Source organism: Pelodiscus sinensis, chromosome 13, assembly GCF_052426305.1.
Source record: "Pelodiscus sinensis isolate ZL-2025 chromosome 13, ASM5242630v1, whole genome shotgun sequence".
Lineage (NCBI taxonomy): Eukaryota > Metazoa > Chordata > Testudines > Trionychidae > Pelodiscus > Pelodiscus sinensis.
Window position 1 is genome coordinate 23,036,824 of NC_143064.1, and position 27,935 is coordinate 23,064,758.

General features: G+C 40.9%; 1 protein-coding gene across 1 annotated transcript; it reads left to right on the forward strand.

Moving 5' to 3' along the window:
• Nucleotides 1–1,695: 1,695 nt before the first annotated feature.
• Nucleotides 1,696–20,718, forward strand: MAGT1 (magnesium transporter 1). The gene is made up of 10 exons (XM_006136194.5): nt 1,696–1,854; nt 2,712–2,881; nt 3,386–3,503; nt 6,834–6,974; nt 7,474–7,614; nt 9,076–9,165; nt 12,482–12,545; nt 14,994–15,068; nt 17,154–17,244; nt 18,785–20,718. The coding sequence occupies exons 1-10, from the start codon at nt 1,765–1,767 to the stop codon at nt 18,798–18,800; spliced, it is 996 nt and encodes a 331-aa protein (XP_006136256.3). The 5' UTR covers nt 1,696–1,764; the 3' UTR covers nt 18,801–20,718.
• Nucleotides 20,719–27,935: the final 7,217 nt, after the last annotated feature.

Below are 27,935 nucleotides of genomic sequence, written 5' to 3' on the forward strand. Positions count from 1 at the left end.
AGGTCATGATCTCTAAACCTTTAATCATTCTCATTGCTCTTCTCTGGACCCTCTCCAATTTCTCCACATCTTTCTTGAAATGCAGTGCCCAGAACTGGACACAATGCTCCAACTAAGGCCTAACCAGCACAGAATAGAGCAGAAGAATGACTTCTCGTGTCTTGCTCACAACACACCTGTTAATGTATGCCAGATTCATTTTTGCTTTTTTTGCAACAGCATCACACTGCTGACTCATATTCAGCTTGTGGTCCACTATAACACTTAGATCCCTTTCTGCTGTACTCCTTTCTAGACAGTCACTTCCCATTCTGTATGTGTGAAACTGATTGCTCCTTCTTACGTGGAGCACTTCGCACTTGTCTTTATTAAACTTCATCCTGTTTACCTCAGACCATTTCTCCAATTTATTCAGATCATTTTGAATTATGACCCTATCCTCCAGACTAGTCGCAACCCCTCTCAGCTTGGTATCATCTGTAAACTTAATAAACGTACTTTCTATGCCAATATCTAAATCGTTGATGAAGATATTGAACAGAGCCGGTCCCAAAACAGACCCCTGCAGAGCCCCACTTGTTTTACCTTTCCAGCAGGATTGTGAACCATTAATAACTACTCTCTGAGTACAGTTATTCAGCCAGTTATGCACACAGCTTATAGTAGCCCCATCTAAGTTGTATTTGCCTAGTTTATTGATAAGAATATCATGCGAGACCATATCAAGCACCTTACTAAAGTCTAGGTATACCACATCCACCGCTTCTCATGCTTTCATCATGTAAAACTTTCCACATTATAAGACAGATTTATTTGGGGTTTTGATCCCTTTGAGAGGTTGGCTTCCTGGGTGTTGAGCCTTTATGGCTGAGTCCTCCCAGAGCAAAACTGGTTCAAAGTCTATGTTGCTCTGGAGGAGGGATGGTAACCCCAACTCTGTGGTTTGGCTGGGGGGGGGGGAGACCAGGGGATCTGGCCCAGCAATGCAGGATAGTGGGGAGCCCTAGAGAGTATGGTGAGCATCACACTAGGGGGGATAATTTCAAGAGGATTTCTGTGATTCAACATGTCACAAACAGGCCCATTGTCCCACAGAGAGTTGGTGCTTTCAGATCTCACTGTTAGTAATTAATGTAGAAACAATTTCAGGGCAAAACCAATCTATTGTTCAAAGTTGCACCATGGACTGCGGAGTATTGAGGCTCTGAAATGAAGAACCAGCGACACAGATGGATTGTACTCAAACAAAAGCCGAAGACAGCAATCTGGAAAACAGACATCTAGCTGAAAAGAAATATTCGTTAATTAGTAATGCTGAAATTTGCCAGGGTTACAAAATTTGAATCCGCCTCTGCAAAAATGAGCCAGTGCCAGCAGCTACCCGCGGCTATCAGGCAGATACCCCCGGATTTGCAGGGCTCTGCTGACGCTACCGCCTGCAATGCTCTTTGCGCCACCTATTGAACTACCGTGGTGTTGGTGTCCCAACGCGCCGCGCTCCAACACCCAGCGCAACCCAGCTCCGCCCCGCGGTCCCGCCACTTTACCCACAGAAACGGCTCCTCCTACTTCATCCACCAATCGAACGACCACAGCTTGCCTCCTTCTGATTGGCTGTTGGAGGAGGCAGTTAGACCAATCGAAAATGAGCCGGAGCCAAGTAGGGGGACCGGGAAGTGCTCTGTCAGTCTTGCCCGGCCAATAGAGCGGTGCCGGAGTAGGGGCTCGGCCAATAGGCGACGGGTGCCGGGGGAAGGCGAGGACATGGCGGCGCTGCGGGTGCTGATGTTGGGGGTCTTGATGGTGTTGATGGCCGGCGAGGGGCCTTGGGCTGCGGGGCAGAAGAAGAAGGAGGTGAGGGGGGGACCAACCTGGGGACCCCGGAGCTATAGTCTACCCAGCCCCCTGCTGCTGGGGGAGGTCGGCCCGGTTCGGCCATGCCCGTGGCTGCTTTGCCCAGCCTTGGGGAGCCGGCGTCCTGCCTGGGGGGGGGGGGTGCCCTTTGCTCGCAGAGGGGGCATCGCGGGGAGCCGGGCTCTCAACTATTTAGGGCCCCCCCCCGTGGGGTGCACTCCGCCCGGAGGGGGTAGCGTGGGGAGCCAGCCCCTGCCGGTGGACAAGTGATCTGTGGTCATCGGCAGGGAAGAAATGGAGACGTTTTACTTTGTTGTTGTCACTAAGATGTGTCCAAGCTTATGTGCAGATCCCTGTTTCTGTATGCGAAAAAAGATTGCACTACTTGTGTATGGGTTTGTCTAGATTAGCTAAAGAGAATGGAGCCTATATGCAGTTTCAAGAATAGAAAAATCATTGCAACTGAGATGTTGATTCCACCCCTCCCCGCAATGTTCTTCAGTTACAGGAAGTGACCAAAACTAATCTATAATTTAATGTAAATCAATTGGCTTGTTTAAGTAGTACTGAACATTATTAGGATCTGTTTTCTTGGTACACTAATGCCTGATTATTGGCTTTTGACTTCGTTTTTTGGGCTGTACTGAGCGCTCAGAACTCCCATGGAACATCATTGTGATAAAGAACTGTGGATTCTCAACCTGACCACATAATGTGTGTCTTGTTTTCTTGTGGATTTCCGTCACCTTGTTAAAATGTCATCATGAGATTGTTAACGGTTCAGAGTATCAAAAGACAAGACTCTTTAATATTCAGTCCTTTTTTAAAAAAATAAACATTTCTGACTTTATTTTTAGATGGTTTTATCTGAAAAAGTTAGCCAGCTGATGGAGTGGGCCAGCAAAAGAGCTGTTATTCGAATGAATGGAGACAAGTTTCGTCGCCTTGTAAAGGCACCACCAAGAAATTACTCGGTGGTTGTGATGTTCACTGCTCTTCAGCCTCACAGACAATGTGTTGTGTGCAAGTATGGACTTAATTCAGTTCTATAAACAGTTACTGTAAAAAGCGCCATGCTCTGTTATCGGTAAAAACTGTACCCCCTAATTTTCCATCAGCCTTTTAAAAAAAAAAAAATTGAGTAGTTTCAGAATGGGAGAGAGCTACTAAAACATAATAAATGATCATCAAAAGTCATATTAACTATTTTGATTTTTGTGCTACAATCACTGCAGCTGTGCATTAAGAAAAAGACGTTTTTGGACAAATGCAGGAATCAACATTAATCTTTGTGGGTGAATGGGCTCAACAAGTTTGCTGTTGAACCTTGCAGTGTGAGATTTTACTTATATCTAGTGTATTTATTTACAGTTATACTATATCAGATCCTTAAAAAGAGTTTTGGTGAGAATGGAAGATGTGTTCCTTCCAGCTCAAACATGAAGTATGTTCTCAGGTCCCTCTGGTGCAATTACATTTTGGACATACCCTCATGAGTATAGCATTTTGTTTTATGTGTTTGTTTTTGCAGGCAGGCTGATGAAGAATACCAGATTCTGGCAAACTCCTGGCGATACTCCAGTGCGTTTACCAATAAGGTTTTTTTTGCCATGGTGGATTTTGATGAAGGCTCAGATGTATTTCAGATGGTAATATATCTATTTTAAGTGATTTTTTGTATTAGACTGTTGAGGAGACCCTGTGAAATCTACAGTACAAAAGGTATTATGTTACAGTATTACCATAATGAGGGATGATGGCCAACTTGTAATAAACAAACCAAAACCTGCAAAATAAAAACTGCACAGATATTTGTTTAAAAAAAAAAAAAAAACCCACAACCCTCCAATCTAGAGAGGGGCAGCTTAGGCTAGTGAGTGGATCACGTGAGTGGTCCTCCATTTAAGTGGGCAGCAAGATTGTCGTAAACAAGACTGCCTCCTAGGATAGGATACTTTTGCTAACTGTGATTGCATACCTGTTACTTGTGGGTTGTGCCAATTGAAAGGTAGCAGTGCTTTGATTTGGAAGCAGAGAGAGCACGTGGCTCTCGCGGTCAATGTGTGTAATCAGCATGCACTTCACTTCCCGTGCCCTTGCTTTAATTGTGTGTCACGTTAGTAATACTGGTAGGAATAAAACTATGTGGATGAAAACCAGCAGAATCTGGCAATCCTGAGTGAGGGCAGTGATAAACAAAATATCTCATGTGCCACACATAGAATCCAAATGGCTGCATGCAATCCTTGGGCTGCAGGTTGCCCACCACTGCTCCAATCCATGAGAAATAAGCAAGCTTTGTTTTCTGATATGTCAGTAGCACTAATAGGCCAAACTACTACTACTATGTAGACAGCAGTGCTGAATAGGCATGAATGATGGACTGTATGAGCTAATTAGGTCTTTTTTGTCTAATTTTTGTAATGCCATTTAACATAATAGTGGAATTGTAATAACTTGTAAAATATTGGAATTAATTTTAAATGTTTTCAGTTTGCAAAAGACTTCTAATCCTAAACAGTGGCATGGGAGGGGGGAAGAAAACATTTTATTTCTTATGAAGCTATTTTTAAGAAACTGGAGGTGTCCTATTTAAAGGAGTAGTATCAGAAAACTGATATTTTTAATTTAGGGTGTGTCTAGACTACCTAGTTTTGTCGACAAAAGTGGACTTTTGTCGACAAAACAATACCAGCGTCTACACTACCGCGGAGTTCTGTCGACATAACGTCGACAGAACTCCGCGGTTTTGTCGACGCTGGTATACCTCATTTTACGAGGCAAAACACCTTCTGTCGACAGAGTTCTGTCAACAGAAGGTGTTATTGCCTGTAACGTTGCGTCCAGACTATGGAGTTTTGTCGACAAAGCGGCTTGCTTTGTCAACAGAACTCCATGTGTCTGGACGCAAATTGTCGACGGAAGTTTTGTCGACAGTATCTGTCGACAAAACTTCCGTCGACAAAACGCGGTAGTCTAGACGTACCCTAAGTGAAAATATTTTCATGTCCCACTTGATTTTCAGAAATATGACAAATTACTGTGAATGCACAGTAAACTACACTTTAAATGTCAACTCACTTCATTTTTTTCCCCCTGAATATGAAAGTCCATATTATGGGCAAAGAATCTGTGGTCTGTCTCTTAAGATGGAAACAAATCTTAAAAAAAAAAAGGTATAAAATCATCTGAAGAAACTAGAAATGCTACATTCCTTGCATTCTTCCAAGTTACTTGGAATCTGTGCAGTTCAATGATACAAGCTGTTATTTATCATAGTTCTTGCCTCAGATTACACGCTATGTTTGTGTTAATTTGTTTTCAGAGAATTATCAGATCTTGATTTCGAAGATTTATAAACTGTGATTACAGTTTGTACCTCTCTGTGCTTCATATTGAACCAAAGGGAAAATCAGATTTTATAACTGATTTGCCACAATCTGAATGCTATGATTATTTCAGTCTGAAAGCATAATTCACTCTAATGCCACTGAAAGTTTTACACACCCTGAAAAGGTTTGGGCTCATGAAGAAACCCTGATGAAGCCTTGCTGTTGGAAATTTTATGCAGGTATTCTATGATTATGTCTAGACCACATGGCTCCGTTGACAGAGCCATGTAGATGAGTTTACTAGACATAGGAAAATGAAGTGGCAATTTAAATAATCGCCACTTCATTTACATCAAAATGGCCACCGCGCAGTGCCGATCAGCTGTTTGGCGGCACAGCGGGGCAGTCTGGACGCACCGCGGTCGACAAGGGAAGCCTTTGTCGACCGCTCCGTTATGCTTCGTGAAATGAGGTTTACTGGAGCGGTCTACAAAAGCTTCCCTTGTCAACTGCGGCGCGTCCAAACTGCCCTGCTGTGCCGCCAAACAGCTGATCGGCACAGCATGGCGGCTATTTTGATGTAAATGAAGCGGTGATTATTTAAATCGCCGCTTCATTTTCCTATGTCTAGTAAACTCATCTACATGGCTCTGTCAACGGAGCCATGTAGTCTAGACATACCCTAGAGGAATATGCTAGAACACGTTAAAAGAAGGCTTATCAATATTCTTTAAGGCTATGTCTACTCTGCAGTTCTTTTTTGGAAAAAGTTATTTTTCTGATTCTCTTTTCGGAAGAGGCTTTTCCAACATTTGGCCCATCTACCTGGGGCCAAATGTGGGGAAAAATCTCCTTTTTCGGAAGAGCCCTTATAAAATGAGGAATACGGGGCTTCCAAAAGAACACGTCTGCTTTTTAGGAAACTGATCCGAAAAAGCAGATGTGTTCCCTGGATGTGGCAGAGTTTGTCTGGGATACTTTTGGTATCCCGGAAAAACTCTGTAGTGTAGACATAGCCTAAGATATATGTGATTATCTTTTAATGCCAATATGTTTCCTGTAGATAATACTATATAGTTTTCTTTACAGATATACTTGAATACAAAGACTCTCAAATTTTCCTTTTATGAGTAAAGGCAAGAATAGCATTTATGCCTATAAACAAGCTTCAGGAGTTCAGGTTCTTTGCCAACCACAGATGTGAATACTGAAGACATGAGAACACGGATTATATTAGAGAATAAACAGTGCTGTGTTAAACCTAATGGGGGAATAACCAGTATTAAATTGTGGTCTGGGAGGCATTGGGCATCAAATAATTGTGTGTGTGTCTCCGAACACTTTGGATACTAAAAAGAGAAGAAAATATAGAGAATCCAACAAGAATGCACCTGACTAATGTACTGTATCTCTAATGTTGTGTCATGGATTTTTGTGTGTCCTAGACCATTTTATGAGAAGTGTTCAAGTCAAAATATTATTTTTTGTTAAAGTAATAATATCTATTTTATTAATAGCTCTTCTGTTTACATGCATAAGCTACAGGACAAAACTTGAGAAACTTAAAATAAGAAAAGCTTAAATGGCTAAATATCTTAATATTTGATGCTTCACTTCTACTTCTATTTATTAATCTTTTCAATGCAGCTAAATATGAATTCAGCTCCAACATTCATTAACTTCCCAGCTAAAGGGAAACCTAAAAGGGGTGACACATATGAGCTGCAGGTGCGAGGTTTTGCAGCTGAACAGCTTGCTCGCTGGATAGCTGATAGAACTGATGTCAATGTAAGTATAGATGCACTTTCATTTCCTTCCTGTGATGTAACTCTAGCTGTGGAGAGTCTGTTTGCTGGATATATAATGTGGTGAAGGAAATCTGTTCTATTTGTGTTCTTAGTGACACTATTCTAAGCAGATCCTGTGCCCAGCTATGTCTGGCTGAGCTTTCTAGATCTTTTAAAAACAGGTAATTTTTGCTACATGCTACATTATATTTTACATTTATTTCGTGCCTTCGTCTAGAATGATTCCAAATCACTTTATAAGTCATCCACATCTATGGAAATAAAGCTATTTTGTTATTACAGGCAGAATAGTAAATAGGTCAAACAGATTTTGCTCCAAAAGTTGTATTAAAAAACATGAATTTCTTGACTACTGTTAGGATTACTAAAGAAATATTATGTTAGTATGTTATGTATGCTGGTATAGATTCATTTCTCCATATTCTTCATCATGTCTTTACAAAAAGTTTTTTTGAACTTAACCTTTTCTACTTGCCTAGATTCGAGTGATAAGACCTCCAAATTATGCTGGTCCCTTGATGCTGGGTTTGCTGCTGGCAGTCATTGGTGGCCTTGTGTACTTACGGAGAAGTAACTTGGATTTTCTCTATAACAAAACTGGATGGGCTTTTGCTGCTTTGGTAAGCAAAATTACTTTTTTTTAACCTCCCTGTTTCATCTTGATCCAGATTGAATTTAAAGAGAAGGAAATACTGCACTCTGTTATCTCTCCTGCATGGAAAGTGATTAAAAAAAATAAACATTTCCCTGCAACTGATCTTATTATAAACCAGATTCTCCCAGTGTAAGCTGAACATGAGCAATTTAGGACTGCTGAGGATAGACCACATGTCACATCCCTGAACACATTTTATTATAGTGTGAATTTTATTTAAACTGAGGTTTTACCCAGGTTATACTTAGGATCTGATTATCCCTAGTCTTCTCCAGTAATACTCATTTTTCAGAATAAGAAAATACAGGCTTTAAATGCAAACATTTGCTATTTGTCATCTGGAATTGCATTTCTAAATATTAAGTATTGGTACAGGTGCTGGAATTATAAAAAGGGCTGAATAATTTTATGACCAACAAGTGTTTGAAGTTGTTCAGAATACAGTCATTTATGTTATTTATCAGGGCATATGTCTATAGCATTCAGAAGATTGGAAAAAAATCTTTGCTATATTGCTTTTGTGTGTGGTTTTACTTGCTGTTAGTTGATACCAGACTTGATGAGACAGTGACCTGATCTAGTTTGGCAAACCAGTGTTCCTTGAAATGTGAGCTTATTGTTCTTCTAAGAAGAGAGAACATCTTGGCTAGAATGTAGTACACGGTAATGGGTCTTTTGATCATAATGGCAAAATCCAGAAGTACTGGGACCAGAAGTTCAGTGTAATGCAGGCTATATTACAGTGAAAGCTTTATCTGGCACTTCGTAATACTTGTTAACCAGCATTGCCGCCAGCCCCAAGACAGATGCATGTGTTTGACTCCCATCTGTCCAGCTGGTGGTTGTGGGGCTTCTGACAGCCAGCACTGCTGGCTGACATCATCAGCAGGCACGTCATCAACATCATCCTTCCCCCTCAGCCTGCCTCAAGCTGCTGGGAGCTGGAGCTGTTGATAGGGGGTAGGAGCAGAGCAATAAGCTTTGTTATATAGCACATTTAAGTAACTGGCAACCTTCATTCCCCATAAATGCTGGCTAATAAAGCTTTCCCTGTACTACAATATTAATATTTTACATAAAGGGTTATTTATGCCTCCCTTAGACTTCCAGGTTTAAGTTCAGATGATTTATAAAAGCCATGACTTCTCAAATACTTCTGGAAGGAAATATCCATATTTTTGGTTATTGAAGATGAGGTTCATCTAGCTTTCCTTTTTGGTTGACTAGTAGTACTAACTGACTGCAAGACTTTCAATTCAAATGTGTTGCCGTTGGTGAGAAGACATTATTGATTAATAAGAGATACTGTGCTATGCAGAGTATAAGGAGATATCATCATCTATACATTCCTGGGTGAAGTGAATTGCAAAGATGAGAACTGAATGAAGAGATTTATATTGATTTGTTCTATGTTGTTCCTTTCTAGTGTTTTGTGCTAGCAATGACATCAGGCCAAATGTGGAATCACATCAGAGGGCCACCATATGCTCATAAGAATCCCCATTCAGGACAAGTGGTAAGTCTTTGTAGGATTACAATTAAACGATCCATGTTAAAAACACAAAATCCAGGATGTGAATTTTGTTTCTGACTTCTTGCTTCCCAAGTGAACAAGAGTAGAAATTCTATAGAAGAAGCACTTGAGCAGTCAGTGGGCAAATTTGAGGCATAGTATTTAACTGGCTTAGAAGGACTATCTATCTATCCTCTGCCACAAGTATAGGGATTGTGAAAGAAGGGCCTTAAGATAAGATATGTGAACAGGAAATTATTCAGGATTCTAGCATGGATTTAGAGCAGGGATGGACAAACTGCGGCCTGCATTCCATATTCAATCCATCAGACCTTTTACTCAGGCTCTCAACCTCCCACCAGAGCGGGGTCAGGTGCTTGCACTCCTCCACGTGTGTCATGGCTCCTGGAACCAGGGGCAGCTAGAATGCTCTGCACATTGCTCCCACTCAGGGCACCAGCTCTGCAGCTCCCATTGGCCAGGAACCCTGACCAGTGGGAGCTGTGTGGGGTAGTATCTGCAGACAGAGCAGCATGCAGACCTGGTTGGCTGTGCATCTATATGGGAGCCAAAGGAGGGACCTGCTGCTGCTTCTGCTGGGAGCTGCTTGATGTAAGCAGTACTTAAGCCTGCACCCGGAGCCCCTTCTGGGCCCTAGTCCCTTTCCCAACCCTGATCCTCCTCTTGCCTTCTGAACCCATCAACCCTAGCCCAGAGTACCCCCTTACAGCCCAAACTCCTCAACCCTGACTCAACCTTTGAGCTCACAGCTGGAGCTTTTCATTTCTGACCCTAACCCAGAGCATTCATGGTGCGCCATACAATTTCCATACCAAGATGTGGCCTTCAAGCCAAAAAGTTGGCTCACCTCTGATTTAGAGGGATCCACATTTAGTCCTACCATTCTTTTTGCTAAGAAAGAGGAAGAAACGTGATCTTTCTGTTATGGATTTTGATTAATATTTTGGGTTTTATCACAAATAAGTGAAGTCAGAATTTGTCCATTATGTTTACTACATAGTTGTAAATACTTACAGGACATAAAGTAAATGTGACCGTATATACTGGTTGCTTTGAATTTCATTACAGCCAGTCCGTTTGCTGTAGTGCCTTATAATTTAGCATCAGTTCCACAAGAATAGTGGTATTAATCTTATTACCCAATACAAAAATGGCTATATATTTGATTCAGTTTAAGTGTTTTGTCTTTTTTAGTCATTTCTCTTGTGTGCAATAAAATACATACAAATACAACTGGAAATGTAGTCGCTCCTCAGACTAAGAATTATCATTTTGACCAGCCAAATGACATGCCATGCTCAGCTCTGTATGATAAATCACTCTAATTCATGACTAGATGGCATGTAGAGCACTCCCTTTTTAGCATTAGACTGCATCCTGTATTAGGAGAAGGGAAAACCATTTCTTTAGAGGGAACTATATTGTCTCCTAGTTCCATTTTTTTAAAGCTTTTTTAAAAACGTTGAGACTTCTTAGTTTCAAGTATCTTGCGTTTTTTAAAAGAGAAAGCTTTCATTATTGCTGTAGACATATCAGAAGTTAAGTAAAAATTATTGTATAACATGTTTGGTGTGTAAGAAATGCTACCTGTTTTATTTTCTTTTTCCAAACTTTAAATTACATTTTGTAGATATTTTACTAATTGCTTTCTTCTACCATATATTCTTGTTACTAATTAGTGTAGAGGAAGCACAATAGTTGCACTGTCTGCTTAAACTTTGGCAGTACATTATTTTAATAGAATTGTCTTTTTACCTTAAACCCATCCACTTTTGTCTCTTCTCCAAATGTTTTCATTCCATCTCTCAGATGGCCCCCATTGCTCTACTCAGTTTTATTTTTAAGATGTTTGCATGGAAGTGACAAAGACATCTCCAGGCAGAGGGAGAAGTGACAGCAGTTGGACTTTTAAGCATCTTTTTTCTGCTGCTTTCAGATTCTCAAGGGCTATATAGTTTTATTGGCTCTTGGAAGCTGAACCTTTTTTTTTTTTTTTTTTTTTTTTAAATATATGTACAACTTTGCTTCTCTTCCCACACACCCAGTAACTAGCATGTAAAATTATTTCTATTTGTATTTATTCAGACATGCTTTTGTCCTCTTTGGTGATGTTTTATTGAACTTTCATAAGAATGTAATCCTGTGATTTAGTAAAAAGTTGTATTAATCAGTCCTGACCTTTGGTTCTGCCTTGCATATCATCTAGTGCTTTTCATTGTACTAGGCGCATGCCTGTGCCCCACATACTAACACAGGAGTGAACGCTGCTTCACAGATCTTTCAGTTAACCTCTGAGTAAAATGTGACGTTTATTCGTCAGCATATCTTGATCTTCACTTAGACAGACAGATTTCAAATCACATGTTCCTTTTTAATTCTGAGAGTGTTATAAAGTATTGCTGAACTGCTGGTCAAGAATATTGTTGTGCTTGGATCTAACATAACTCTGCATATGCAAAGCTTTTTGTATGTAGCTGACTAGCAATAAAACTTTCTCCCCCATATAGTCTAAGCTGTTTGTGACCTTCTTAAAAAAAAAAAAAAAAACCCAATGCTTAATATTTTATATTATGTCTGAGTCACCGTCAGTGGAAAATATTTGTTTCATTTTGAATGTTTTTCTTATCAGCATTTCCTGTGTTTTGCAATTGCTTTCTGCTTGTTTCATTCTCAAGGGCATATATAGCAGATTTTTTTTTTTTCTCCGCCAACATAATTTTAAAAATCCTTTTGTTTAGACTTGAGCTTTATTCTTCATTCTGTTCTTAACTCTTCCCATTGGTAACTTTCTTTTAGTTTCTTTCTTTCTCCCCCCCCCTTTTTTTTTATCTTGGGAAGACATGAAGTGTTTGATTCTTGGGCCCAACATGTAGAGCCCACAAGGTGCTAGTGGAGAATTCTCATCACATTTGGGTGTGGTGTACGCAAGTTTATGCTACTCATCCTCACAATACCCAGCAAACCAGGAGAAAAAGAGCGTTAATTGGAGAGGCAGGAGAAGAAATGCTTATAGTACTCTGCACTGCACTAAAGAGAATCTGGGCAGCTGGACACACTGGGTAACACTTCTGTGAATTAAAAGAACCCTGGGTCTGGCTCTAACACATAACTGAAGGATGGTTTTGGCCCTGCAAAAATCTGGATGGTACAAAGGTGGCACAACACCACTTTTGTCCCCGCTGGCCTGGGACACCTATACTCTATTCCCGAAAGAGAATCTAGCCCAAGATTTTATCTCTCTAACTAATTACGTTAAATTCTGCTCAAAAGTTTCTTAATTGAATTTTGTCTTTTACAGAACTATATCCATGGAAGCAGCCAAGCCCAATTTGTGGCTGAAACACACATTGTTCTACTGTTTAGTATCCTTTGTAGTGAAATATACACATCTGATGGCAATTTAGTTTTTTGCCAAATCTATACATTCTCTCTTCACTATAGTAGTTTGCTAAGATTCAACCTGTAACATAATACTTATAATGATGACCAAAACCTTGTAGTGCCTTTATAATATGCCAGCAGTCAACCTTCTCTTATGCCAACAGCCTGTCAGTTCAACAGGATTAGGTTACGGTGATTCTTGTCTCCCTTTTCTTTCTCCTGGGACTCGATATATCCTTAAATGAAGCTATGGATCACTACATTTTTTGAGACAGCCTGTGTTGGTGTCTGTAATAGTAGGTGGAAGTAGAACTAACCATTTTTTCTCTCACCATTGATGGATTCTTTCCTTTGTACCAAGATCTCCTCTCCAATGGAATCCCATAGATGCTTAGTTCAAAGGCCACTGCACACATCTAAGTTGTCCTGTTATTATCTCCACCTTACTATTATGCTATTTTTGCCTAACAGAATTAAATCAAAAAAAGGAAAGGATTTGGGAGTGGGTGGGTAGAAAAAGCAGCTTTGTCACTGCTACCTTCATCTATGTTTTTAAAGGTTTTTTTTTTCTTTTTTTTCTTTCCCCCTTTCTGGAGAAGAGGAGTATCTTCCAATTCAACTCCACTCCAATTATTCCTCAGCTAAGACATGCAGGGTTTTTTTTCCCCCTCTTCCACTGTCAGTAATCTTATTTGTCCTTGGCTCTAAACTTTCCTCTTCATCCATCTTTCGTGTTTCTGTAAGCCCACCAATTCCTACTTTTACATCGTCTCAGTATGTCACTACAATATCTCCTTACTGAAATCCTTGTCTAGGAATTTGTCTGCTCATCTTTTTCTATGGTGACAACCTTTTCTAGAGCCTCAAAGTCCCTGCTCTCCAGATACCCCTGCCTACATTTTCAATGTACAAAGAGTAGAAAATGTGCTGTAATAATATCAAGCTAGTGCACTATCTCCCCATCTAGTGGTTGATTTCAAAATCTACTACAAAATTCCCTTCCCTGTTCCTTCAGGCTCTCTGTAATATACTCTGGCTTCCCTTTTTCTTTTTCCTCCTTTTCCCCCTCCTTTTTTTCCTCCTTTTTCCTTTCACAAAATAAGGTGACTGGTGCATGAGCCTCTCTGTTACAGCTGTTGCCATCTGGAGCAGACTTTCCAGGGTGTTTCTACTTCAAGCTGTCGTCTTTTCTGAAAATTCACTGTACCTTTTTTTTCCTACCCTCCTCCCCCAATTCCTTTCCTTTTTGTTGTTTAATTCTGTTACGCATTTTGGGAGTACAGTTTATATAAATGATCCCAAACATAAAATTACATTAACATTCTCATTGTTTCATACTCCTACTTCTAAAACCAAAACAAAAAATTACAGTTGACCTTGTAATTCTCAGCTGGTATCCAGTTTTATCTGGCTTCAGAATGGGTCTTCTGTGAATTATTTTTCTTTCCATCAGAATCTTTTTTATTTCAGCAAATTGTATGCTCAGGTTTTTTTAATCTCATTACAATAATGAAGTGTAACTACAATATAGCTTCTGAGTTCAGGTGAATGAAGCAATTAATGGTAACTTAGATATAAAGCACCATGAATCTTTTTTTTTTCTTTTAGCACACTTTTGATTTAAGTTATTTTAACTTGGTGATAGAGTTTGTTTTACTGTATTTTGAAAGGGTTTCCAAATTTCAGTGCATTTATCGAACAGTATGGGAGTTTTTTTTTTTTTTTTTTTTTTTAAAGGAAAAAGTGTTGTCATAAATACCACCTATCCCAAAACTGGGCTTTTGCTTTCCTTTTTAAGGTATTGTTACTTTTCTGTTGTGTTGTGTATAGATTTTCCTATGTCAGTAGACCTTATGGTCAAATACAGCATAACCAGCTTGTAAATCTTGTCCTCAATTTTAGCAATATTCTTACTGGTGAAAAATAGTTCAAACTGAATATCAGAAAAGGTTCGAACTTTGCTGTTTGTGCCTGGAATAGTCTGTCAAATAAACAAAAATTGAGAAATAGCCTAACAAGATGATAGTTAATGTAAAAGAAGTTAAATAATATGGACATGCTTTTGAGAATCTTCTCATCAGCATGGGGAGGTCAACAAGGTAGAGCATTATGAATTAGAGACAAGATCTTAATTCATACCTCCCTCTTTCTGAGGAAAAGTGCTATTTGTTGCAAACTTTCTCAATCTAATTTTGATATTTAGCTAGTGCAGTTAAACAGATCCCTGACATTTTCATGGTTTTTGGTCTTCTGTGTTTCCTGGAATATTACCAATTACGGTATGTTGATTGTAATTTTTCTGCCATGTCTATCTTGGCTGGGGAGTCTTTAAGTTGTATATGTGCCATGTGTTTATGACTGAATGGATTTATTACATTTAAAAATAAGAATATTGTGTCTGTCAGTTTAGCCTTAAGCAGCTTTTGCAGATGGTGGTGTTACTTTAGGAATGGTATTACTGCATGAAGCTGCTACCTCTGATATGGATGTGGGGAAAAGAAAAAGTAAGTACTACCTCTAATCCAAGCAGTGTATATTGTTGCTTAATTGAAAGGTTTAATCTCCATCTAGGAAACATGTCTTCAGGAAATGTTTCCAGTACAGCAGTTTGCTGCACTGCTAGCACTCTTCTTAGTATATGTATTTTTTCAAGGTGTTTAGGCTCTCTTTATTTAATTCTTAGTTCAGTGTAGAAATGTAGCAAAATAGTAAAACTCAAAGTTATTTCTAGCGGTGTAAGAGTGTAGAAATAGAGGCAACAACATGGGGGGGCAGCAGGTGGTTTCCCAGGAGATGGACCAGGAGCCCCATGTAACCGTTTGGGTAATGGATAAGCTTATTGGTTACCCATTTAAACAGCTATACTCTTACATCCCTAAATGATACTAGCTTTTCGTTTCTTTGCTCTGCTACCACCCAACTTCCCCTAACGAGAGAGGGGGAGAAAAAGGGGGAGGTATGCTTTCCTGTACCTGATGGAACTGTTGTGCACAGTATACCAAAAGAGGTGAACTTTCTGTTCCTACAGAAGCATTTGTAGGAGCTCAGAGAGGTACAGGAAAACAAAAAAAGCATTCTAGGATACATGGACTTTAATAAATGCTATGTAATATTTGCTGACTAGGTTTAAAATAGGCAAACACATATAAATAAATGAGTTACAGTGTGTGGTTGCAAAAGGTGATACATTTGTACTCGTATGTCATGTCAACTCTAAATGTCTTTTAGGACTATCCCAGGTTAACCTCGCAGAGCTCTGCTTCTGTTTCATAACTCTGACACTGCAAGAGTCCAAACAGCAAAAGAGATGAAAAATTTTCTGGTCAGCTGTTTGTACTTCTCTCTTTCAGAATTCAAGCTGATGGAGTGAGCCCTTTTGTTTGTAACCTCTTCAGTGGTGGAAGGGGCAATTAACAAAGGCTAAGTCTATATTGCACTTCTGTTGTTAAACCTTTTGACACATGGGGATGTGAAAAAACACTTCCCAAACAAGTTTTAATGACAAAAAGTGCAGCTGTGGACAATATTTCATCCTCAGGAGCCACAATTCGATTGATGAAGCTGCTGCCCCTCATAGTGGATGGTTTTATTTTGTTGCTATGAAAGCTCTCCTGGCGATAAAGAGCAGCCATGCAGTGTACCTTACAATAGCTCGGCTGCAGCAGCACTGCCGCACTATTGTGAGGTGCACTTTGTAGACATAGCCAAAGTCTTTATGTTATGATGTCTCACAATGACCCATTTAGTTTTGATACATCTTCTTGAGGGACAGGAGACGATCCCTGCTGGCTGGGCTCAGTTGCAGAGCAAACTTTTTTTTTTTTTTTTACAGTTACAAAGTAAAAATTTAAATATTACCTTTTATAGCGAGTGATAAAGATAATATAAGTGAGATCAATGCATAGAGTCATTTACATACATTTCATGAAGTCTAATCACGTTGTAAGTTCTATACCAGTGTTTCTCAAAGTGGTCTGTGAAACCACTTTGAGAAACCTGTAAACTGGCCACGCCAGTTTGTTTACTTACTGGCACCTCAGCCACGGAGCCTCGTGGCTCCTATTGGCTCTGTTTCACCGTTTGAAGCCAAGGGGAGCCTTGGGAATTGGCATGGACTGGACCGCTGCTTCTTGTGGCTCCCTTTGGTGGCAAACAGCGAAACAGAGCCAATAGGAGCCATGAGGCGCTGTGACCGCAGCACCATAAGTAAATAAACCAGTGTGACCAGTTAACAGGTTTCTCAAAGTGGTTTAGCAGACAACTTTGAGAAACACTGTTCTATACCCATCTTAACTATGCTAACGCACAGGAAAAAACTGACTGGTTTGAATTAGTCAGTGCTCGGCTGAGGCCTGAAGTCTTGCAAAAGTTGGCAGCTAATCTGCCAACATTGCTGGATGAAACTTTTTCAAAGGGTCTCAGCAGTCCCTAATTCTGCTCCTGTTGACATCCACAATTAAATTCTCATTGAGTGCAGCAGGTGGAGATTTAGCTGTGGTTGAGCATTTGTAAGCCCTGTTCATAGTGAGTGGTGTTTTTAGGATGGACTTCTCTGATCATTTTATTTTGTACTCTGTTCTTATCTACAGTAATGTGTATAGCTGGAGTTGGCCTCGTGGTATTATTCTTCAGCTGGCTGCTCTCTGTCTTCAGATCTAAATACCATGGCTATCCATACAGGTATGTCTTTTTTGGTGTTTAAATTGATGTGCTTTAATTCATAGGGGTTCATGTAACTATGGTATTGATTGAAGAGTATTGCTGTAAATAAAGGGACAGTGACTTAAAGCATTGAGATTTTATAACAGGATAAGGGTGCTACTTTTATAGTTAAGGGTGTAACTAAAAATGAATAAACTATTACCCTTACATCCATTCTGATTGGGGTTTCCCTTCCCAGTACTTCTTTTACATAAGTGGATGACTATTAAAAAAACAATACTTTGCCTGAAGTCTACTTCAGAAGAAAGATGGAAAACAAACGGTCCTGAAAACACTTCTCATTTTATGGTGAAACTAGAGACATAAAAACTGGTTGATTGCAGTAATGAGCAGAAACTTTGGTAGTCAACAGTTAAGGCCACTATTTTCTCTGTCCAGTTCAAAATAAAAGAAAAAAAATGCCATGGTACTTTATATAATCTGATAGGTAGAGAATAAATAAGAACCCCAAAATTACTTAGTATAAAACATCTTTAATGCAACACTGTCATTGCTCACCATAAATAGGGTAATAGGAGTAAACATTTGATTGCTTTAAAGCTTTTTTCCCTTGATTTATTTTTTTCCCCAAATCACCTCTTTCTTTCTTGTTACCTCATTAGAAATTAGATTTTTTTTTTTCAAAGCTCATTAAGGGATTTGAAACCTAAATTCTACCTTGAATTCTAAATTTTTTGGGCGTGAGATCTTCAGAGTTGCCTGTGTCTCTTTATTTGTTATATGGAACATGTAGTATGCTTTTTGGGGGGCTGAAGTCCTAATCAGGAGGCTTTGTAAATACTTTATCCTTCTGGGGAAAATTTTTAAAAGTACGAATGAGAGTTAGGAAGTCAACTACCAATGCCCTCTTCTTCTGTGGCTAGTTTATGATTTGCACTTGCTTATGTAGGCTGATATTTTCATCTCTCTCTGCCAGGGCAAATGTTCTTTCAAAACAAAATTTATTAAAACCCATAGTGTGTTTTGGAACTAATGAGGGCTTGCTTCCAGAGCAATGGACAGAGTTGTGAAGGTTTAACTGATTAACCAGTAAGCCTCACCCTTGATGGGTGAGGCTACTGGCTAAGGTTAACAGCTGGAGCAATTCCCCGCCTGTCACAGGTAGGGGGTTGCTCCAGCCCGGAGGGTGGGGTGGTCCACCATAGGGTTTGCTCCCATGGAGCCCCTGCCTATGGCAAGGGGGCTCCAGCCAGGCTGGATCAGCTCCCTGTTCACCTCCTTTTAATCAATTAACAGGTTAAACAGTTGCCAATTAAACGGGATTTTATATTCCTAGGTCCCTCCAGAGTCAATCAATTTAACTTTTCAGTTGCTATAGGACTTACTATAGCGTGACTGATCCCCAATTATTTTCACCTCAATTGCACCATACTCAGTTCGTCATGTTATAGTCTCCCATATGCCCCTAATCATTCTGAATGAAACTGCCTAGAAAACTAAATTGTTTATTTCTTTGCTTCAGTGAATTTTACTTTTAATACCCTGTGTTTTATTGCAGTTTCCTGATGAGCTAAAGGATTCCATAGACTGGGAGCATTTGAAAGTTGTCAGCTCTGAAACTGTGTAATGGAACTGAAGAGCTAAATGCATGTGGTTCATGCTACCTCTTTTGAACATGAATGAGATAGTTAAACACTGAACCAAAGAAAATGTGTAGTGCCTTAAAATGACAGTTTGCTCTGAAAGTCACATGGAGTATTAAGATTCAGTCTTTTTTCATAAGCTTTATATCATGTTAAACCATTTTACTTTAAACCTAATGGAATTCAAAACTTAGATTATGGACTAACAGTGTTTCTTTAAAATAACTAGAAACAGTACTTACATTTGGTTTGATAATTTTGTTTCCTGCTTCCTCAATGGTGTGGGGGTTGTATTTTTTTTTTTTTAATTCCTTTATCTTTCCTCTCACCCTTTTGGTTTCTCTCATTTTCTTTTCCCTTTTTTCATAACACTGATGCTTGGGTTATACCCTTTCATGAATGAGAGAGCCAAACGCAGCATGTACCTGGAAATCTCTTCCTTTTTTCTAGAACACACTCCGGCTTCTAGCAGCAAATGTGCAGATATTACAGTTCTTCGACCTGAGTCTCTTGTACTTAACTGCAGTGCAGTGCAAATTATTATCCCCACAGAGTAAGGGAAAGTTATAACATATAGCACTAGTGAACATATGTGGAACCTTGAATGAAGTTATCCAGAGTGGTTTGATATTGAGTTTCCCCTCAATTCTCAACACTTCCCACCATCAAAAAGACACTGATGTATTTTTAATAAAATGACCCACAGTTTGTCGCAGACTCTGCTGTTCTGAACTGTCTAATAAGTTTGAGGCAATCCCCCTTTCCCTTCTGATTACATTGCCCTGTTAAGTGGACATTGAGGACCCTCTTTGCCTGATACTGAAATTCCTCTGTATGCTATAAATGCTGGCACAGTGAATCCAGTCTGCATAGTCCAAGGTTCAGAATGTTCTTAGCCTTTTCTTCCTTCGCGGTAGCTGATTTTGAAAAATTGTAATCTGAAAAATAGTCCAAAAGATAGTCCGTTTCAGCTGATAAAACAGAGGGATCCTAAATGTGGTATATAAATGTTTTCAGACTCCTGCCAAAAAAGCAGACATGCCAGCACTTTGAGTCATTGTAATTTGGAACTGTGATTTGCCACCTCCTTTAACTTATTCTAGTTTCCTTCAGCCTTACTTAATAGGAAGATTGGATGGGTGGGGGATTACGGGTATGATTCCAGGATAACACTATTACCTTGGTGGAGATTCTCATAGCCTTATAGTAGCCCTTTCTGCTTTATTTTCTGCTCTTATTTCCTCTAACCAAGCATAGTGTGTCCCCCGAAACACTTCCTTCTCCATCCTATTCCTGAGAAGGAAGAGACTTAACTTCTTATGCCTCAGCCCATTTAGTCTTAAAAATGGGCCATAACTAAGAATTCCAGCACCAGTACTAGTGCAAACTCTTGCAGCTTGATTAGAAAGTGCTACCTGTTACAGAGCAGGACAAATTCCTAGAGGTCATTTATCATGAAGGATGTTATAAATAAGTAATTTCTTGTCCTCTCCCCTGTTCCAGGAGGGCAAGAGATATGGAACTTTTCTTTGGACTATAAAATACATAAGAAATAACTACTTCATTCAAACTAGAATGTTACTGTTATTCAAGTTCGCAGTTCACTAAGTTAACTTACATCTCAAGTGCCTTAACTACACTAATCTAGTCTTCAGTTTAAATATTGGGATGTTTTTATACAGCTCAGAACAATGAGCCTTAGTAGCACAGATAATCACTTGATTGACTGGGTTTTGGACAACTTTCAATAAAATGTTTTACAGTCTAATCCTTGTTCTTGTGTCTGAACTTTAAATATATATTATAAAATATACTATAAATAAAATGAAGTTAATTTTCCTCATTCAAATCCATTGACTTACTAGATTTTTTTGTTATCAGTATGACCTGATAAACTGTTTGGGGTCTACTAAACTAGTACAGAAAATGTAGTCCAAGAATATAACAATGGTAGTAGGTGAATACAACTCTTCTAGCTAGAAAATTTTATCTTGGTCTTACAAGTTTCTTTGTATATTCCTTGTGAAGCATTTGACCACTGTCCTGAGAGAGACTATTGGACTAGATGGACTGCTGGTCTTATCTAGTATACAAAATATCATAGAAGAAACCTAGCACCCATCCTGGAACTTTGAAGAAGTTTACAATGCAATAATAGATTGCTTCAGCTCTTGCTTTTCATCAATACTCCAAGAATGTTGCCATTTAATATTTTCAAGCTTGTTGAAGAGTTTTCAAGCTTTTTGAAGTTCAGTTGAAATTGAACTTCAAAAGTATTGATATCTAAGTTATCCAAACCATAGCAACTTAGGACTCTGTTTCTGAGGAGGTAAAATTTTTGTGTCATTAACTGTGTCATAAGGCTTGATTCTAGTTGTGTGACTGATTAGCTTTCAGGTATTTGCAGGAAATGTGTGACTCAGACTATTTTAGTGGATAGGAAGGAAGGTTGGCACTGTGGTTGAGGCAATGGATTTACAGTCAAAAGATCTAGGTTCCTTTGCTCTGCCACAGCCTGTGACTTTGAGCAAGCCACTTACTCTCTGTGGCTGAGTGCTGCACTCATAAAATGGGGGTAACTTTTTCCTTCTCACCGTTTCTCTGTCTTCTCTACCAAGACTGTAAGTACCTTCACAGACTTGAAGGTAAGGTGAGTTAAAATGGAGCAAAAGAGATTAAGTGTTCTAATGAAGACCTGTAAGGTCCCTGCCTTGTGCCAAGGAGATAAGGGTGTAAAAATCAGGGTTGAAATACCTGCACTTGTTAGAACCTTTAGTTTGAATTTTAGATATTCCATTTGCTCCTTCAAGCACAGTTGTCCCTGTGTGTGTGTGTTTTTTTTGTTTTTTGTTTTTTTTTAAGACCAAAGACTCATCTGCTCTTTGCAGAGACATTAAAGATCAGACACTGCTCAGATTATGGGGCTTACAGGTGAACTCAGCAAAAAATTCCCATTCCAGCACAGTTGTGATGTGATTTGAGCAGACTGCTGCCCTCTGTTGTGCTATTGCATATAAGTATTTTGGGATTACAGACTATATGTAAGTGTAAAACTATGCAGACAGTACAAGGCAAATACAATAGACTTGGCTGTAGACTGCTAGGCAAATTAAGTTTAACAAATCGTAAATAGACTGTCAGACTAAGCATCTTTAGCCTTAAAATTTAATTCTGCCTCTAAGAAAAGCACAACTACATTTCTTATGTGGAGCTGAAGGAGATAAATAAAATAGTTTCATCTGGGTAATGCAGCAGCAGGAATGTAGGAACTCAGGTGTAATTAAAGTGGTGGATACATATAAGATTGTCTTGATTTTCTGCAAAGAAGAAAAGGCAGTCATGCTTCGAAGGGAGAGTTCTTATAAAATAAATTCCCCGCCAACAGAACAAGTTTGTGCCCACAAACCCAAGTGAGAGAACTGTACATAGCAGAAGTGCTGCAACTAAGGGTATGTCTACACTTGCACCCTCTTTCGAGAGAGGGATGCAAATGAAGACATTTGAAATTTCAAATGAAGCTGGGATTTAAATATCCTGTGCTTCATTTGCATATTTGCGTTATGGCGCTATTTCAAAATAACCAATGCTGTTAAGATGTGGTTATTTCGAGATAAAACTCTTCTCTAGAAATAACCGTGTCTTATTTCGAAATAGCGCCGTAACGTGCATATGCAAATGAAGTGCGGGAATATTTAAATCCCAGCTTCATTTGCAATTTTGAATGTCTTCATTTGCATCCCTCTCTCAAGAGGGTGCAAGTGTAGACATACCGTAGGAGAACAATTCACTCTTAAAATTAAAAAAAAAAATAGAAAAGGATAGGAGGGCGTTTTTTCCTCTAATGAAATTGGAAAGTGAGTAGAAATGAACAGATGGTGTAAGTTTGTTTATGTAGACAAGAGCTTACAATGAAAGTGTGATTCCTCACTATGATGTATAAGAGAACTTGCTAATTTCCTCCTTTGAAGAAATGACCGAACAAATTCTTGGTGCGTGCCAAATACTGCTTTTTAGAATAACATAACTGAATGCAATTTTTGAAAGCCCTTTGGGTGCTAAGATAGATGATTGTTGTACAAAAAGGGAGTAATCAAAATGATTTTAAATCTGGTTCCATCTACACAGGTAAGATAAAACCTTACTATGTGACTATGCTTTAATACTAAATTTAAGTCTTCTGTCTCTAGGTATTAAAGAGTACTTCTTACATTTCCTCTTCTGTAAAGTGGAGACAATTAGGAGCGTACTCACAAAATTCTTGTGAGGTTTAACTAGTGACTTTAATACACTCATAGTGGGGGGGGGGGGGGGGAAGTAATTGGTTAAAAAATTCTGCAGAATTTAAGCTTCAGTGTTTTAGATTGAATGCCATTGAAGATGACTCAATTAAATGCTGTCTTCCCGAGTTTGAAGACCTGTCTTCCCCAATCTTGTTAGTGGAATGTTTACTCTGAGAACTACCATTGTCACTAATTGTTTTTAATTAAAAACACTTACTGCGAAATTGTATCTGTGGCTAAAATATTATAACATTTCCTCCTTCTAGTTATGCAGGATATTGGCTGTATCCAAACAAACCTCTCTCATTCATAGCAGTGAAAATTGCTTATTGAATAGTATTGTACCTGTAGAAAATAGAGCTTCTGTCCCAAGAGCTTTATGATACATGAATTGTAACTGCCATCCAAGGATTAGTAGTCATATATCCCAATGCTTAGCATGGTTCATTCTAAACTTGTTCAAATACATAGTAGCTAAAATGATTATCTATATTTCTGTAACTGTTCAAGATATTGCATGTCTGTGCATACCTTTTTGGAAAACTTTTCTTGGAGAATTTCCCTCAGATACTGCGATGGGATATCTGTCCCTACCCTGGGCTCTCAGGAGTGGTTAATAGAGCCCTAGGGAAGCCGAGAGTACGAGAGGCAGCCAATCAGGCTACATCTACACTACAAGGTTTTTGCACAAAAACCCACAGAGCGTCCACACCTCAAGCACGTTTTTGCACAAGAAAATTTACTGTAGAACAGCAGAACAGAGGGCTTTTTGTGGTGTAGGTATACCTCTTTCTACGAGGAAAAATGCCTTGTTGCGCAAGGTGTGTGTGGATGCTCAGCAGGGGTTTGTTGAGCACAGGTGCTTTGATAGCCATTAACAAAATGGCCATCAGAGCTTTCTTGCACAAGAGCATCTATGAAGTGTGGACACTCTCTTGTGCAAAAGAGCATTGTTTTCGTGATGTGCTTTTGTAGTGCGGATTCGCTTTTGTAATGTTGACACACTTTTGCGCAAGAAGTTTTTGCAGAAGATCTCTTCCACAAAAAGCTTCTTGCGCAAAACGCCTGCAGTGTAGACATAGCCTCAGCATCAAGCAGGCCCATATAAGAAAAGCTGCAGTACAGCACAGTTGCAATCACTACCTGGAGGTTGAGAAGGGAGGGCTAACTGTTTTATAGGCAGAGGGTAGCAAGCACCCTGGACATAGCGGTACTGCAGGCAAAGACCCAGGGAGGTAAAGGCAGTTCCTGATGGACTGCAGGAAGCTACAGGCTGAGGCCCTAAGAAAAGGACAAAGGAGGTGCTGGGGCTGCAGGGAAGGGGCCTAGGGAAAGGTGCTGAGAGGAGATGCAGTAAGTGGAGGCCATCTACTACTCACCCAGAGGAGTGGTTGAGTATGGGTCCCCACCCCCACTCTTCCGTGAGGAAATGCCTGGACTAAAGGACGGCAATGTGATTCCCAGCTCTCTTCGGGGGGACACTAGAGTGCAGCATAACCAGACGGCTGTGTTGTGAAGAGGATGCTGTAATACTGGGAGTGACATGAGTCCCTGGACCAAAAATGATGGTAGCAAGATGCCACCAGAAGACAGTACACCAAATAGCAGAGCTAATCCCTAGAGGGGATGTCTACACATCAAAGTTGATTCAAAATAACAGCCGTTATTTAAAATTAACTTTACTAGTGTCTGTACAGCCACACCGCTATTGCGAAATAAATTTGAAATATTGGGGCACTTATTTCAAATTTGGCAAACCTCATTCTATGAGGAATAATGCCAAATAAGAAATAGCTAATTCAAAATAAGTGCTGTGTAGACACTTATTTCGAAATAGGGGGCCTCCAGCCTTCCCGGGGTGCCCTGGTGGCCATTCCAGCCTCAAACAAGAACACTCCTCTCCCTTCCATCCATCCCCAGAGCCCTTAAAGGGGTTGACTCTGGCCACAGTGCCTGTGCCAGTTCCACGCCTGCCAGCCCAGAGCCAGCAGTCACTGCCCCTGACCCAGTGGCCCCAAAACATGAACAAGCCAGTGGCCTGGAGAAGGCGGGCGCCTTCCTGGTCCAGCGTGAAGATCAGGGTGGACCTTATTCAGATTTAAGGGGGATGCCCCCATTGTCCATGATCTCCGCAATAGACAGAGGAATGCGGCTGTCTATGGCAGGTTAGCTGCCAGCCTGGCCACCAAAGGCCACATGTGAACCCAGGAGCAGGTTCGTATAAAAATCAAGTTGGTCTGGCAAGACCCCCAACCCTGAGCTTCCCCTCCCCCTTCTTCCCCATGCTTGCCCCTTCCACCTTCCTCCTCCCAGATTTCCCCCTCCCCTCTCCCACCCTTTTTCCTCCTCTCTCCCACCTCCTTTCTCCAGTCTCACCAGTTTCATCCCCCCCCCCCCCCCACCCAGTATTGTTAAATAAAGAGAGCTTGTGTTCATGAAAATACGTGTATTTTATTTGGCATCAGGAAGGGGGATGGGAGGGTAAGTGGAAGGAAGTGGGGAAGGAATGAGGCACAAGCCCCCAGTGGGGCAGACCAGGGACGCTATTTAGTGCTCCTCAGGGTGGAAGCTGTCCCGCAGGGCCTCCTGGATACTGACAGCCCCCTGATGGACCTCCTGGATGGCAGCCTGCAGAAAGTGCAGCCAGGCTCGCATCAACGCATCCACGAGAAGCACCAGAGTGCCCAGGGGCCGTTCCGGCTCCATGTTGCAGAGTGCTGTGGTGTCCCGAGTGAGGAAAACCAGAGCATGCACAGACACAAATGCTTTGCTGTTCCTCATCGAGGTAGGCAAGCAAGCAGGGAAAGCTGAGAACCGGCTGCCCAGGGTGGGGGTCCCTTTAAGCACAAGCCTCAGAAAGCCTCAGGCAGCACCCACACAAATAAACTCCTGACCTGATACCCTGCTGGACCTGGTTCCAGCTGGCCTTCAATGCAATTTAATGTCTGCTCAGTGTGGATGCGCTATTTCGAAATAGCAAAACGCTATTTCAAAATGCATTTTGTGTGTAGATGTGCTATTTCAAAATAAGCTATTTTGAATTAACTATTTCGAAATAAGATATTTTGAAATAACACTGTAGTGTAGACATACCTTAGGAGAGCCAGAAGGAGGTGCCACAGTGATGAATCAAACCCCCTCACAGGTTCTTGTTGGGTTGTAGCTTGAGCACCATTTCTCTCGTGCTGCTGTGTGCTCGTATAAGAGAGGAAGCCATCTCTGGTTCCCCTAAGTTCCTTCATACTGGATAGACACTGATAGAGGAGAGGGAGTGTTGCTTGTGGAAATGACATGTGCAATGCACCTCAAAGAACAACAATTATAGAAAGGTAGGTGTGATTGGTTTGGGCACAGAGATCCCCTGGAGACTGTCATTTGATGTGCTGAAAATACCCGTGATGATACCTAAGCAGTGTTCCCTGTAAGCTGAGCACTTCGGCAGCCGCTCAGGAGGGATTCATGTGCCTCCCAGCTGATTAGCAGAGCACCCACAACTAGATTTTGTTTCTATTGGTGGGATCCATTCACACATAGAAAAATTTATTCTACCCATAGATAGGAAGAAATCTGCACATGGATGGGAAAGATTAGAGGGAACCTTGTACCTAAGCCCAAGCATTTAGGAAGTGGGTAAGTGATTCTTAAATCAAAAGTGGGAAACAAACAGAACTGCTATGCCACCTCCCACCAACACACCAGAATGTCTTTTTGAATGAGGGGGCTGGACAGAAGGAGCTCGCTAATGCTGAAGAGTGTGGCAGTGGATGTTGTCCTTTATAAGCCCTGTACTTTCTTCTCAGCAGATCTTGAGGCTCTGAAGCAAAATCCTGGTATGTGCATGGTAGTTGAGGATTGAATTGTTTCCTGAGCATAATATCCAATAGATCTTAATGTCACCCTGGAATCTTTTAGTCTTTAAGATCCTTGATGGTTTGCTGGATTTCTAGGGAGATCCTAGACTACTGTAACCACAAACATCTCATAGGAATACATGATGCCAGGGTTTGAGTTGCCATGTTTATGCCATTTAAACTTTCTTAAATAGCAGTGTGACGTGGCAGGCCAGCCCCGCACTGAACATGGGGGCGGAGAGCCCGCCTCTTGGGTAGAATACGCCGCTCCTCGCAGCCCTGCAGGGCATGCTTGCAGTGCAGCCCCGGTATAAAAGGCTGCAGGGCTGCTCAGTTGGGGCTGGCCGCTGGAGAGGAAGGAGCTCCTCTCCAGACTCCAGAGCCACAGCCGTTGCAGCTGGACCAAGAGGCGCTGGACCAGTTACTCCTGCCACTTTTGTCTCCGGGACAAGCCAGACCGCAACACCGGCTGCGCTGTGCAGCCCCCCTAGAAGCCGTCACTGCCCCGGCCACTGCTGTCTCCCAAGCCACGCCTGCCCATGTTGCTGCTGTAGCCGGACCCGCATCCACAGGTGGGACCGCTGTCAGTCAGGGTGAGGGGGTAGGAAGCAACCCAGGGCAGGGCCCAGAAAAGGACCCAGCGGGCGTGGCGAGTTTTGGAGAGAACTCCCCACTGAGCCAGTGGTGGGAACCACCCACCATTGATAGGGCCCTTGGTTGGAGCCCGGTGGAGCAGGAGGGCCTGGGCCCCCGTACCCCTTCCTCCCAGATCCCGGACGACGAGGGGATCCCATAAAGGACTAGGCCACTGGGCCTGCATCCAAAGGACTAAGCCACTGGGCCTTTATTTAAAGGACTAGGCCTCTGGGCCTGCAGTTAAAGGACCAGGCCTTGGGGTTAAAGGGGACGGGGCTGGTGACCCCACCACAAGCAGT

Bases quoted from the DNA above. Each gene is read 5' to 3' on its own strand.
- MAGT1 (XM_006136194.5), top strand. From the start codon at position 1,765: ATGGCGGCGCTGCGGGTGCTGATGTTGGGGGTCTTGATGGTGTTGATG. The intron at 1,855-2,711 runs GTGAGGGGGGGA...CTTTATTTTTAG, and splicing joins CGGGGCAGAAGAAGAAGGAG to ATGGTTTTATCTGAAAAAGT. The intron at 9,166-12,481 runs GTAAGTCTTTGT...TGTCTTTTACAG, and splicing joins ATCCCCATTCAGGACAAGTG to AACTATATCCATGGAAGCAG.